This window comes from Scomber scombrus, chromosome 9 (genome assembly GCF_963691925.1).
Source record: "Scomber scombrus chromosome 9, fScoSco1.1, whole genome shotgun sequence".
Lineage (NCBI taxonomy): Eukaryota > Metazoa > Chordata > Actinopteri > Scombriformes > Scombridae > Scomber > Scomber scombrus.
Genome location: NC_084978.1, coordinates 3,697,221 through 3,709,197, shown reverse-complemented (window position 1 = coordinate 3,709,197; position 11,977 = coordinate 3,697,221). Strand labels below are relative to the sequence as shown.

The following is an 11,977-nucleotide window of genomic DNA, read 5'->3' as shown; positions in this document are numbered from 1 at the left end:
TCAAAGAATGTCTAGTAGGAGTTGGGTAAGGGTGAAGAAGGGTTGGGTGGGGGGCGACCGCCACAAAAAGCAACTTATCCTCGACCAAAAGAGGAAGAGGATGCAGGAAGAGGAAAAGGAAAGGAGGCATGGTTGGCGTGAAAAAAGGGGGGCAATGATATCTCCTATCGAAGTCTTCTCTCTGTTTCCTTCTCCTGTGTTTTTTTGTTTGTCTGCATTCTCCTCTTTGCACCGTTCTCGCCCTCCTCCTCCTCCTCCTTAATCCTCCTCTTCCTCCTCCTCCTCCTCCGCCGTCGCTTGACTACTGGTTGTGGACGTCCTCGCTGCGGATGATCTTGTAAGTGATCCAGTAGAAAATATTAAAAATGAGGAAGACGAGCGGGAAGGCCACGCGGGACACCGTGTCGATGCGCTTGGCCCGGCCGATGAACAGCTTCTTCATCTCCTCGATGCTCTTCTCGGGCGGCCCGGCCGAGGCCGGGGCGTTGTTGTTGTTGCCCTTGATGGCCATGCCATCTTTGGCCTGCAGGCAGGCGGGGCCCATGCCGTAGCCGGGGAAGCTGAAGCGCCCCTCGCCCGTCTCATCCTCCTGCAACACAGGCCAAGACTCAGGCTGTTAGGAACCAGAGAAAGACGTTACTGTTGGAGGTGTGCGTGTTTGTGAATGACTGTATGTGTGTGTGTGTGTGTGTGTGTGTGTGTGTGTGTGTGTGTGTGTGTGTGTGTGTGTGTGTGTGTGTGAAGTAAAGCATATGCAGGTATTGAAGGTGTGCAGCTGTTGTACATCAGAGGTCAGTTCAATTTCAGTTCAGTTAATTACAAAGCAGTTCAGACATGAAAACCAAATATTTAAAGTTGAAGTGAAGTGAAAATGAAAAGTGAGAAGGTGAGTCACTTCACTGCCTGTCTGCATTAAACCAGTGATAGATGTTACAGGTTGAATATGTGTTCATATTTCATCAAAAGGAAAAACATTGATGTAATTTCCAGCACTGCAGTGTTTCCTCGAATCTGTTCTGTGTTCCCTTTATCAGTTCTTTACTGTCTTACTGGGAGTCAGATAAAAAGAATATTAATTTATTTTCTTTCTTTCCGTTCAGCAGGGAGATAAGTCCTGAATAGTTTAGCATAAAGACTGAGAGAGCAGGGGAAACAGTTAGCAGCTCAAATGTGTCTTATCCATTTGTTGTATTTTGTTAACAGGCAAGTTTTTCTCCGATATGTCTCAGATAGATTTTGGGTGTAATTCAGAGTTAGAACAGTGTTTTCAGGTGCTGTATGCAGCTGTTGTATGTACGATATTTGCATATTGTCTACATAAAAATCAACATTGAGACATTCACGGTACTGTTCAAACACAAAGCATAGTTTTCCAATGGTCAAATGAAATACTCCAGAAATATCCCAAAAAGTTTTTACACTTGACTGAGTTCCTGAACTGAATAAATAAAACAAACAAACAAACAGTAATGTCATATTTCCATCATGTTCTACATTGTTTTTAACTACTTGAGATTTAACTCATGCTCTTTTTAATAACTTGTGTCCTTTTCTTCTGTATAATGGTTTAATGGCCTCTGAAGATTAACGCCACAAGCTGTTTATCTTCAAGACCAAACTCCAAATATTTGCTTAACAGCAATTTATGGATATTTTGTTGATATTTTTGGAGAGTCTTATAAAGTTTGCACCACACTGAGCTGACTATTGTTATTTTATATTTAACTGGTCCAAAAAGTTATTCATCCAGCATTTTTGGAAGTTTTTCCTGAACATTTTTGACATTACTTGTCTGTCTCATAGATTCCCTTAATGACTATTGAAGTGAGATCTCTCTTTACAGTGGTTCAATTCACACAAGTCACCTTAAGTTTATATGTTATTAACTTATTAAATATATAAAACTGGTGACCCCAAATGCAGAGACTGTATGCTGATTAAAGCTCAAGATAAAGTTCTTTATTCTTGGATTGAGCAGGCAAAACAAAAACAGGCTGAGCTGAGAAAAAAACAGATCACAGGACAAACTGAACAGAAGATCCAGCAACACTGAACTTCAAACCAAGACGTAATTACAAACAAAACTAATAAGGGAATGAGGAACAGGTGACTAGACACAAGACCAGGCTGGGAGTTGATTGACACTGAGAGGAGAGCAGGGCTAACGAACGTGATGCAGAGCAGATGTGGAGGGAAATATACGAGCTGTGGAGGAGTTCAGGAACATAAAAGAGGAACTCTCGAAACAACTCAGCATTCATTAAACCGTCTGAAAAACAACATGAATATAAAGCCAAGCACACAACACCATCAGCTAACCAATAATGCAAGGCAGTCCTTCAAACCAACAACACAAAATAATATAAATAAGCAAAGCCAACAGGTCTGGACATCAGAAGTACAACAAAGGAAACAGAGAATAAGAAAACCACGAGTCTCACAGTGAGCTTTCAGGCACCTAAAAAAGATCAAATAAATGCCTCATTATGTAAAAACAATGTTTTTTTCTCCAGTATCTTCCTCATAGAGCGTCTGAAGACTACTATTGTCATTAAATAGTCCGCTTGGGGAAGATACTTTGACCTTTTTAAGGCTTTTTCTATATGGTGTGAATATAAGACGACTACTATCTTCAACACAAGCAGTGTTTCAGGAAGCTGTCAGACTTTAATCTTAATCTTTAATTTTAAGGAGGAATGAGAAGTAAGAGGAACAAACAACATAAAGGTTATAAAACAAGTCACGATATTTCTTCAAAGTGAGTGAAACCATCACGTTTGAAATGCGTTCCTAATGGAGTCTACGGTGTGATAAATTATGAGCTCAACGTTGATCGCTCCACATTCAGCACTGAGATCAGGGTGATATCTCTCCTTTTGTAAAAGTCATCAATATGAAGCTGAAGCTGAACGCAAACTGTGTTTATCTCACCCGTCAAGGAGGGTGCTGGGGTGGTGGGGGGGAGGGTGGAGGAGGGGGGTTGTTGAATGGATTGGATTGATTGACATGCGCTGTACTCAAGGTTATGGTGTGTGAGTGGCGCTCTCACCCGAGCACGGTGAGATATTGAAAATCCTATCTGCACCGTCACCCTGCCTTTTCATTACGGGAGACACAATGACTTCCTTATCTGGTTCAGAGACTCTAACACAAACACTGCGATGGACTGAGAGACGCTGTGTGTGTGTGTGTGTGTGTGTGTGTGTGTGTGTGTGTGTGTGTGTGTGTGTGGGAAAATAACAGGCGTTCCAAAGTGCCCTTTAAAGATAAAACAACACCCATGAAATTAAAAAAAATTAGCACACAAAAAGGTCCCCGATGATTAGAAGTCATCTTTGTTTGGATTCACATTTTTGATAAAAAGATGGGGTGTTAAAATTTCATGCATGAATGTGACTTGTACTCCCCTGTGGGCCACTGTGGGAGATTGTATGGGAGCCTATCAGCAGGAAATCTTTCTGGTGCATTGTGGGTAAGAAAAAAAAAAGGGGGGAGTATTTTGTCATTAGAAAACAAGCAGGAACGCAGCCCGGAGCAGGAGGAGGAACTGTTGGCAGCAGGAGAAGTTAACGACTGACGCAAAACCTCTGCAGCAGCAACAAATCAACCAGCCCGTAAAAAAAAAAAGAAAAAAAGAAAAAGAAATGGCTGAAGTCTCCTCTGTTGGAGCAGCCTTTAGTTTCCTGCAGAGGAAAAGAAGCTAAATACAATATCAATGAGTCAATAATTGCCAATATGCATTAAAAAAATGGCCCAAAAAAATAGTATCAAAAGTAATCTTATTATGAAAATATGATTAAATGGGGCAAACGCTGCTACAGGGGAAATGTTTTTACCTTTATTGTTTGTGTGCAGGTATGGTGTTCGTTGTGTGTGTGTGTGTGTGTAGGTGTGTGTGTGTGTATGTGTGTGTTAGACCACCAGGTAGTGATCCATTTTTAGCGCCCCATGTCCCCGTTCTGTCCTTGCATCCACACCAACCCATCTATTACTGTTAATACATGTACACACTCGCACACACACACACCTACACACACACACACACACACACACACACACACACACACACACACACACACACACACACACACACACACACACACACACACACCTACACACACACATACACACACACACAGCATCTACACATTAGCTGCGATGCTAGCCGACCTCTGCCCGTCCTTCAGTGACGCTGCTAAACTATTACAGATGCTCTGCTTTATTCTCCCTGCCATGTGATTAATGTGGAGGGTGGAGGAACGTGAGGAGGAGACGCAATGAGGAGGACGATGGAGAGGGAGTAGGGGGCGGAGGAAGAGGAGGAAGAGGAGGTGGCATGATGAGGAAAAGAAAGAAAGAAGAAGAAGAGGAGAGCAATAAAGAGGAAGGAAGGAAGGAAGGAAGGAAGGAAGGAAGGAAGGAAGCCCTGCAACCTGACAGATACAGATCAGGGCAACAACACAACAACAAAAAAAGCACATTCACCACTTTTGATGTGAGACCCCCAACTGAAACCACACCTATGCCCTTGGATGGTCCAGGTGATTCATTACATTCATGCCTAATTAGAAAATTCCTCCATTAAGGCAGCGAGGATTGTATATAGGATATATAGGAAGGATGGAAGTAGGGAAGGATGGATGGGATGCTGGGAAGCACAGAGGAGATTGAAGGAATGAAATATTGGACAAGGAAGGTAATTTATGGTGTTTGCTTTAGGATGCAGCTCATCGCTCCTTTTCCCCTCCTGTTCTTCTCCTTCTTCTTCCCTCAATCCTCTCTTGTTCTCTCCATCATTCTCCTGCTGACCTCCTCCTCCATTTATGACTTTGGTAAATGTAGTGCTGCTTAAAAAGACTAACTTTAGGTATGCTGAAATCTGACATTTGGCCCCAAGCTTGTTCTCCTGCTGTCTTTCATCATGCCAACAAACACTTTACAGCACTTTTTGATAAAATAAATAAAAACTACACCTAAATATTAGTGCTTTTAAACCACTAAGCTACATGAGAACACATGCTTACAGAACACAAAGGTGTGGCAGGTGCAGGTGACCTACACCCTGTGGCAACAACTAGTTTAAGATCATTTATATGATTAAAAATTCAACATTTGACTTGATTAATCTCAGCAAACAAGCTGCTGAGCCTTTGAGTGACTGTCCTGCCATGAAGTGACATCATGAGATGTTTGTTCAAATGACTAAATACGACCTACGTGTATATGCATAAAGTCTTATAGAGAGAGAGAGAGAGAGAGAGAGAGAGAGAAGGTCGGGCTGAACAAGATAAACAGAGCGAGTGATTTGATATGCAACACTCCTGTCGATCTCCCAGTCAACGATGGTTTCTTTCAATAATTACTACAATCGTTCCCTACTTTTAAGTAAGTAGTATGATAAAGGTTTCCTGACCATGAATACTCGGTAATAAGTCAAACCACATACTTTCCCCTAACCTCTGTAAGTGCAGAAGTTATTTTAACGCAAATCATGATCTCTCTAGTTTTCATGTTTAAACCTGATCTACATCAAAACCATGGCCTTGGTTTCAGGGTTCTGCCTTTTAGGGCTCTGGATCAGAAAATCTTATGTGTTGTTTTTAAAGGTATAGACAAAGACTTGCTGCCTTTTGATAGTGAGCCATCCTACTATACATACTTAATCTATGTCCCATCAGTTTTTACCTGAGCTCACATCTCCAGGATGTATTCAAACTGGCTCTTTTCCTTTTGTGGTGCAAAACTTTTTAAAATTTAAATAACTCCTACTTTCCGCTAACCTCTACAAGTGCAAATCCTGATCTCTCTCATCCTGGTTTTTGTGTCTAAGTCTTATCAAAGTCAAATCCATGGTGGTGGAAAATCAGGAAATGTTCATGTACTTAGAAGATAGAAGGTGCTGACAAATGAGGTAGTTCAGAAACTCTTACATGTTGCTTTTAAAGGTATAGACAAGACCTGTTCTGTTGTTTAGTTAGAAAGACTTGCTGCCTTTTGATAATACTTCATCTATGTCCCATCAGTTTTCATATGAGCTCACATCTCCAAGACGTATTCAAACTGGCTCTTTTCCTTTTGTGGTGCTAAACTTTCTTTAAATAACTATGGGACTTGCCTTTGCATCGTGGTGGATGTTAAAACTTCTATGCAACAACTGTGAAGGGCAACTTTCCCCCATTTTTGTGCAGTGTACTTGTACATAAAAGGGCTTTTAGGTAGACTACCCGGAGGGATAGACAGAAAAGAAGAAGTAAAATATGATTTAAAAAAAAAAGTGGTGTAGAAAGAGAAATCAGAGAAGGAAAGATGAGACTGAAGAAGTCGGACATGATGAGAAATGCAGAAAGAAAGACAAAGGACAAGAGAGGATTAAAAGAAAAATGGGCCCAGCTAAAAAAAAAGAGACAGAAGCAACAAAGAAAAAGAGAATATGGAGATTCACAAAAGTCGTCCATTGATGTAAGGAGGAGAAGAAGCGACTGGGACAGAAAGAAGAAGAGGAGAAAAAAAAGAGCAAGAAGACCTCTTAGCTCGCTCATCCATCATGCTTTCCTCTCTCGATTGAAGCATTTATATCTCTGCCTCCGCTGATGTGATTAATCGAGCAGATTAGCAGGAAGCAGGAAGCTAACTGCGCCAGGCCTCGCTATCCTCCACCATCTCCTCTGCAAATATTACCCTTGGATACTTGTTTTAGAGACCTGCATTTACATAAAACACGATTCGGAAGGTGTCAGCCCCAACTAACGCTGGCATCAGTCTCTCCGGAAAGAGGCCGGAGGAGGAATTCCTTGGCTTGCGTTCCGCTTTATGATTTCCCCCTAGAAGCAATTCCAGCCCGAGCAGTGGGGAAGGAAATGTATTATAAATTTGCCTTTGCTGATCCATTTTCTGGTGGATTCATCTCAAACCGTCCCACCACCCTCCCCTCCTCCTTTTTTTCTCCCCCCCCTCCAACCCCTCTGCCTCTTTCCTCGATTAAGGCCATTTGAGGCTTTTTAGGACGTTTCAGTATCAATATGTCAGCGGTGAGTGGATTCTGTGGAGCTGAGAGGAATGTCTGAGTAGATGTGAGATTAAAATGAAAAAAAAGTTCTCTTTTAGTCTTTTACGGTTCTCCTCGTAAAGATATTTAAAGTCAATGTAAGTCGCTGATGACGTTTTGTAATTCATTTTCTTTTCATTTGTGATTTAAAGCTGGGTTAAACTGATATCTAGCAGAGAGAATATCTGATGGCTGCAGAGTTGAAAAACATATTTTTGCACAGTCATCCAGTGAAGAGGACGGATGAGACTATCTGGTTCCTCCCTAGTCTTGTATGGTTACAGTAAATCAACAAACTGAGGGGTTTTCATGCTGTGCACATCATCATTATCATTACTATTATTAACCTTTATTTTACCTCGAAAGACCATTAAGGAGGAATCCTCATTTACAGTGGTGTCGAGAAACATTAACAGCAACACAACATCAATGCAAAGACGTGTTTCTGAGGGTCAACATGTAACGTCACATCACGACACATGACTGTCCTGTCCACCAGATGTATTAATTGTATGTTTTTTATGCTTCCAATTCTTACTGTTGAATGTTTGTTTTTATGTAAAGCACATTGAGTTTCCCCTGTGTATGAAATGTGCTATACAAATAAAGTAGCCTTGCCTTTCTATAGACTGCTATTATAAAAAGGTAGTTGGTAGGACAAATAACAAGACACAGCAAACTGCAAATATGAAAATAAGCAGTTATTGAATTATGAAGGCAAATTAGGACAGTTTTATATGTCTACAACGTCCCGAGAAGAGGAAGGAAGAAGGCCCTAAAACCTGACAGACACTACTCAGGGTAAAAAAATAGAAAAGCAGATTTGCCACTTTTGATGTGAGAAGACCTCCTGACTGAAACCACACCTATGCCCTTGGATGGCCCAGGTGATTCATTACAGTCATGCCTAATTAGAAATTACCTCCATTAAGGCAGCGAGGATTGTATATAGGATGGAGAGATGGATGGAGGAGATTGAAGGAATGAAACATTGGACAAGGAAGGTAATTTAGTGAAGATGTTGAATGCTAACAAACTAGCAAAATAAAAAGATTAACTCATAGAGTAGAGGCTCTGACACTTTAGTCATACACCACTTTCATGTAATATAAATGCTACTCGACTGATTGAATTAGCTTGATAATTAGCATGTGTATTATTTGTTATTACAAGGCATGTGTTATTTTGCACCACAGCATGAGATCAATTGCTGTAACTAAGGTAATTAAAACCATGAAAAATACGCTGTAACATCCTATCAGCATTGCTCCGAGTGCATGGAGGGGTTGTGATAATCTCAGCAGTGTATAAGTGACATTTATATATTTTATAGGAGTATACAATTGAGTGGGAAGTTATTAATCTCGTTGACTTTCCTGATCTCTAAAAATCTGTCGACCTTTTTTATTTTCCACGCAGCGATCCAGCACATCCATCCCTGCTTTTCTGGCTCTCTCCTGCATTTGTTTCCACTGGAGTTCCCCCCCCCCCCCCCTCCTCCCCTCCCAGCTTGCATTAAAGCATGGTGTGTTAATGTCTCTCGCTCATCAAGCCGCTGACCTGGAATGATTATCCACATGATCTGCTGCACTGCTCCTTTCTCTCTCTCCATGCTCATCTTTCTCTTTTGGTTCCAGCCTTTTGGTCTGAATAACATTCTGGGGAGCCGTGACACCCTTAGCTTCATGCGTTAAATCGGATGTTTAAATTTTAATGTCAATTAGGGTTCACTTCACCCACGTAATGTGAGGTTATTTTTAGTCTTTAATGTCAGATAAGCTTAATGAAAACAATATTGACCTTCCATAGAAGTACTCAAAACCTGTTATAGACCAAGTTTCAACAATAGTTTTCTTTTTATCATAGTTTATCTTAATTATTGTTATTTTAAATCAATATTACAAACACTATATATCATTCACGGTGCTTTTTTAGTTAAATATGAATGTTACAACACCTACACACTAAAAACAAATTACATTAAAATCTTAACTCATGGATAAAGTTGTGTTAACATGTAATGAATAAAACTGAAACACGTGAATATAAAGCCTGACATAATGTATCATAACTTGCATATCATATCATAACATCAAAACTAGCTTTGCACCAACATATTGACTTTAAATCAATTTTAAAAGATGCAATATGTGCAAAAATGTGCCTTTTTTTTTAGTAAAACACCTGTTTTACTATTAAACTGAAGTAAACTGCAAACGTTTGTACATCTGTCAAAATAAATCATAGCAGCAGTTTTTTTGCATCTGTATATTTCAACATCGTAATGTCATGTTTTTCATATTCTACAGTAAACTTTCATCCATCCACCATCCTGATGATTTAATTTCTCCTCATTCACGTCCTTCAGTACATCTCACTCTTAGTTACTGACAGAGTATTACTGCATGCTTCCTACTTCCTACCTGCTGCACTTTAATTAACCTTAATCTGCATGAAGTTTTATGTTACAGTATCATGCGTTGGCCTCGTGTCTGACAGCTCGACCTTTTACGCGTGTGTAAAAACACGTAGCGCCTGATGAGGATTCATTCAACTAATCCAGCGACTTTTAAATGAATAATAAAAGGCGAGAGGTCAAAACATTGCGTTATCCAACAGGGAACTACATCATTCTGAATATTAACATCAAAATCTGAAAGGTAATATGATAATTAGGGTTCCAGTGAGTTGTGTTAATGAAGTGTCATCGTGTACAAATGCATACACATGCAGGATGATAAAAAAAATAAGGAAGTCCCTCTACAGTTGCTTCCAGTCTGTCCATTGAGCTCTTCTTCCTCTAATCAGGGAACAGTGAGTGTGTTTGACGCCACTTCACAGCCGACCTGTCAATCTGGAGGTTGAGTTCAGCCCGCAGAGATCACTGATCGCTCTCCCCGCGCTTCTTTAGGCCTCTTAATCCCTGTGCTCTCTTATCTGCCTTTGTTCTCAAAGCTGCCGAACAGCCTGTGAGATCAAGGCATTTAGAGCAAGCCGGCATGTAGCGCTCCCCGCCCCCCCTGCCGAAAAATGCTTAATCACGGCTAATGAGCTGATTATAGCCGATCAATCAGGAAGTCAGTTTCCCTAATAAGGCGCTGTCATTGTTAAACAGCGAGATGGCGTCTACAGTTGCACGGGATGGAGAGGTCACGTCCCTCAGGCCACTTCTCCAAATGTACATCTTTTTTTTTTCCCCCCTAGAAGGTCGAGTGTACCAAAAACAGATAAAAAGAGGCGGATGTAAGGGAGGAAACATCTCAAGGCACTACAGTCGCTGTTGGTTATTTGTTTCTTTATGTAGCTGAGGTGAAAGGAAGATCTGGCTTTAGTAGCTTTTTGCCTTAAGGCTAAATGAAACACAGTTTAATGTACTTTTTTTTTTTCTTTATTATGATACTGGATAGTATCTGGGATGTGTAATGTAGGACAGTTATTTTTGATGCACCCAACAGGAGTGTTTGTAATCCCGAATGGATAATTCCTCACAAATAATTTATTTTAATGAAAGCCTTTCTTGATCTTAAAAAATACTAATTTGCATTCTTCGCCCTGAACTTCACAAACTGCTCTGAAGACAGTCCTGATTGAAATGGAGGCGAGAAGCAGTAACGTTCGACTTCCCTTTGATTTCTGAAGGGGCTCTCTCTTTCTCAGTCTGGAGAGCTTGTCTGTGTTAAACAAGTGAGCTGCTGCCAGGCGGGCCTATCCTTCAAGGATGAGTGGCGCTATTGATCTGATCCCCCCCGCAGTTGCTCGCATCCCCCAGCAGGGGGGGATGTCACTCCGCATCGACGCCCAGAGGAGCTGCTCTCCCCTCTCACAGGGCTGCGGTATCTGTCTATTTGATGCCCTCTCGCTCTGTCTTTCTAATTAGACAGGCCTGTGAAGCAGGTAGCCTCAGTCTGATTGCTCCCGCTCTTTCTCCTTCTGTCTCGTTCTCTCCAGACTATCAGTGTCACTAACGAATCAATAAAGCATCAGGGGTAGAAACCACAGAAATCAGCACAACTGGGACTACTCCAACTGCTGCTGCAGCAGCTACCTGCACTGCAACGACAGCTTCGCTTTTAACACTGAAAGACGAGCTGAGGTACAGATGTATTCATGTCAGAGCAGGGATGGCAGCAGCGTAGTTCAGCTTTAATTCAGAGTCACATATCGGCCGGTTTCCGATCGATAAGCCACATTTTCAACTGACTGGAAGCTCGACAACTGCTTCCAGAAATCTCAGGACAAACTGTTCATCCTTCCAGTTTCCTTTTATTCTTATATATATGCGCTTGCCTTTAAAGCTTCAAAGAACACTCTTAAAGCAGCCCACATGCATCCTAACGGTTGCATAAAAGCCATAAAAACCCTCGAGGACATTCTTCACTGGGATTATAAAGACTTCTAACTGTACTCAGCTGCCCCTCATAGCTATTCATCAGTGTTGCAGCGATAATCACAGTAAACAAATCCCTCTGGGGAAATGTTGCTCTAATCCAATACATCCGTAACACAATTACCATTCAAAATTGAAGACGTGTGCTAACCACATTGGTAATTCCCATAAAACACAACTAGCTGTGTGGTATGTCCGCGCTAATGCCGCTAAAGTAGCTTCTGTACACAGTTGAAGGTTAAGTTTCTCATACTTGTTCCTGTTGAGGAAAAAACCTCTCAGACAGCACATTTATGCAATATTCATATCCTCAACAATGTGACAAAGCATCAAAACTTTGTGGTAGTAATTAAACTGCAAATAAACCTGGACTGGACCACGAGCCACTTGTTATTATTTGATCATTTTAATCTCAGATTGCGGATGTATGATCACTGCTTCTGCCTCGTCACTGTGTGTCTCGTGGAATGTGTTTTGTTGTCTTTAGGAGGCCCATTGCTCTTCTTCTGTCTCGGTTTATGTCCAAATAAGGTAGAAGCTCAGAG

At 41.1% G+C, this 11,977-nt stretch overlaps 1 protein-coding gene across 2 annotated transcripts in view; it reads right to left on the bottom strand.

Annotated features, from left to right (window-relative positions):
- Positions 1–301: 301 nt before the first annotated feature.
- The window catches only part of glra1 (glycine receptor, alpha 1), a 144,027-nt gene continuing 132,351 nt past the window's right edge, over positions 302–11,977 (bottom strand). For both annotated transcript variants that reach the window (XM_062425738.1, XM_062425737.1), the window contains one exon: positions 302–589. In XM_062425738.1, coding sequence (XP_062281722.1) covers positions 302–589 — 288 coding nt within the window. The remainder of the gene's footprint in view (positions 590–11,977) is intronic.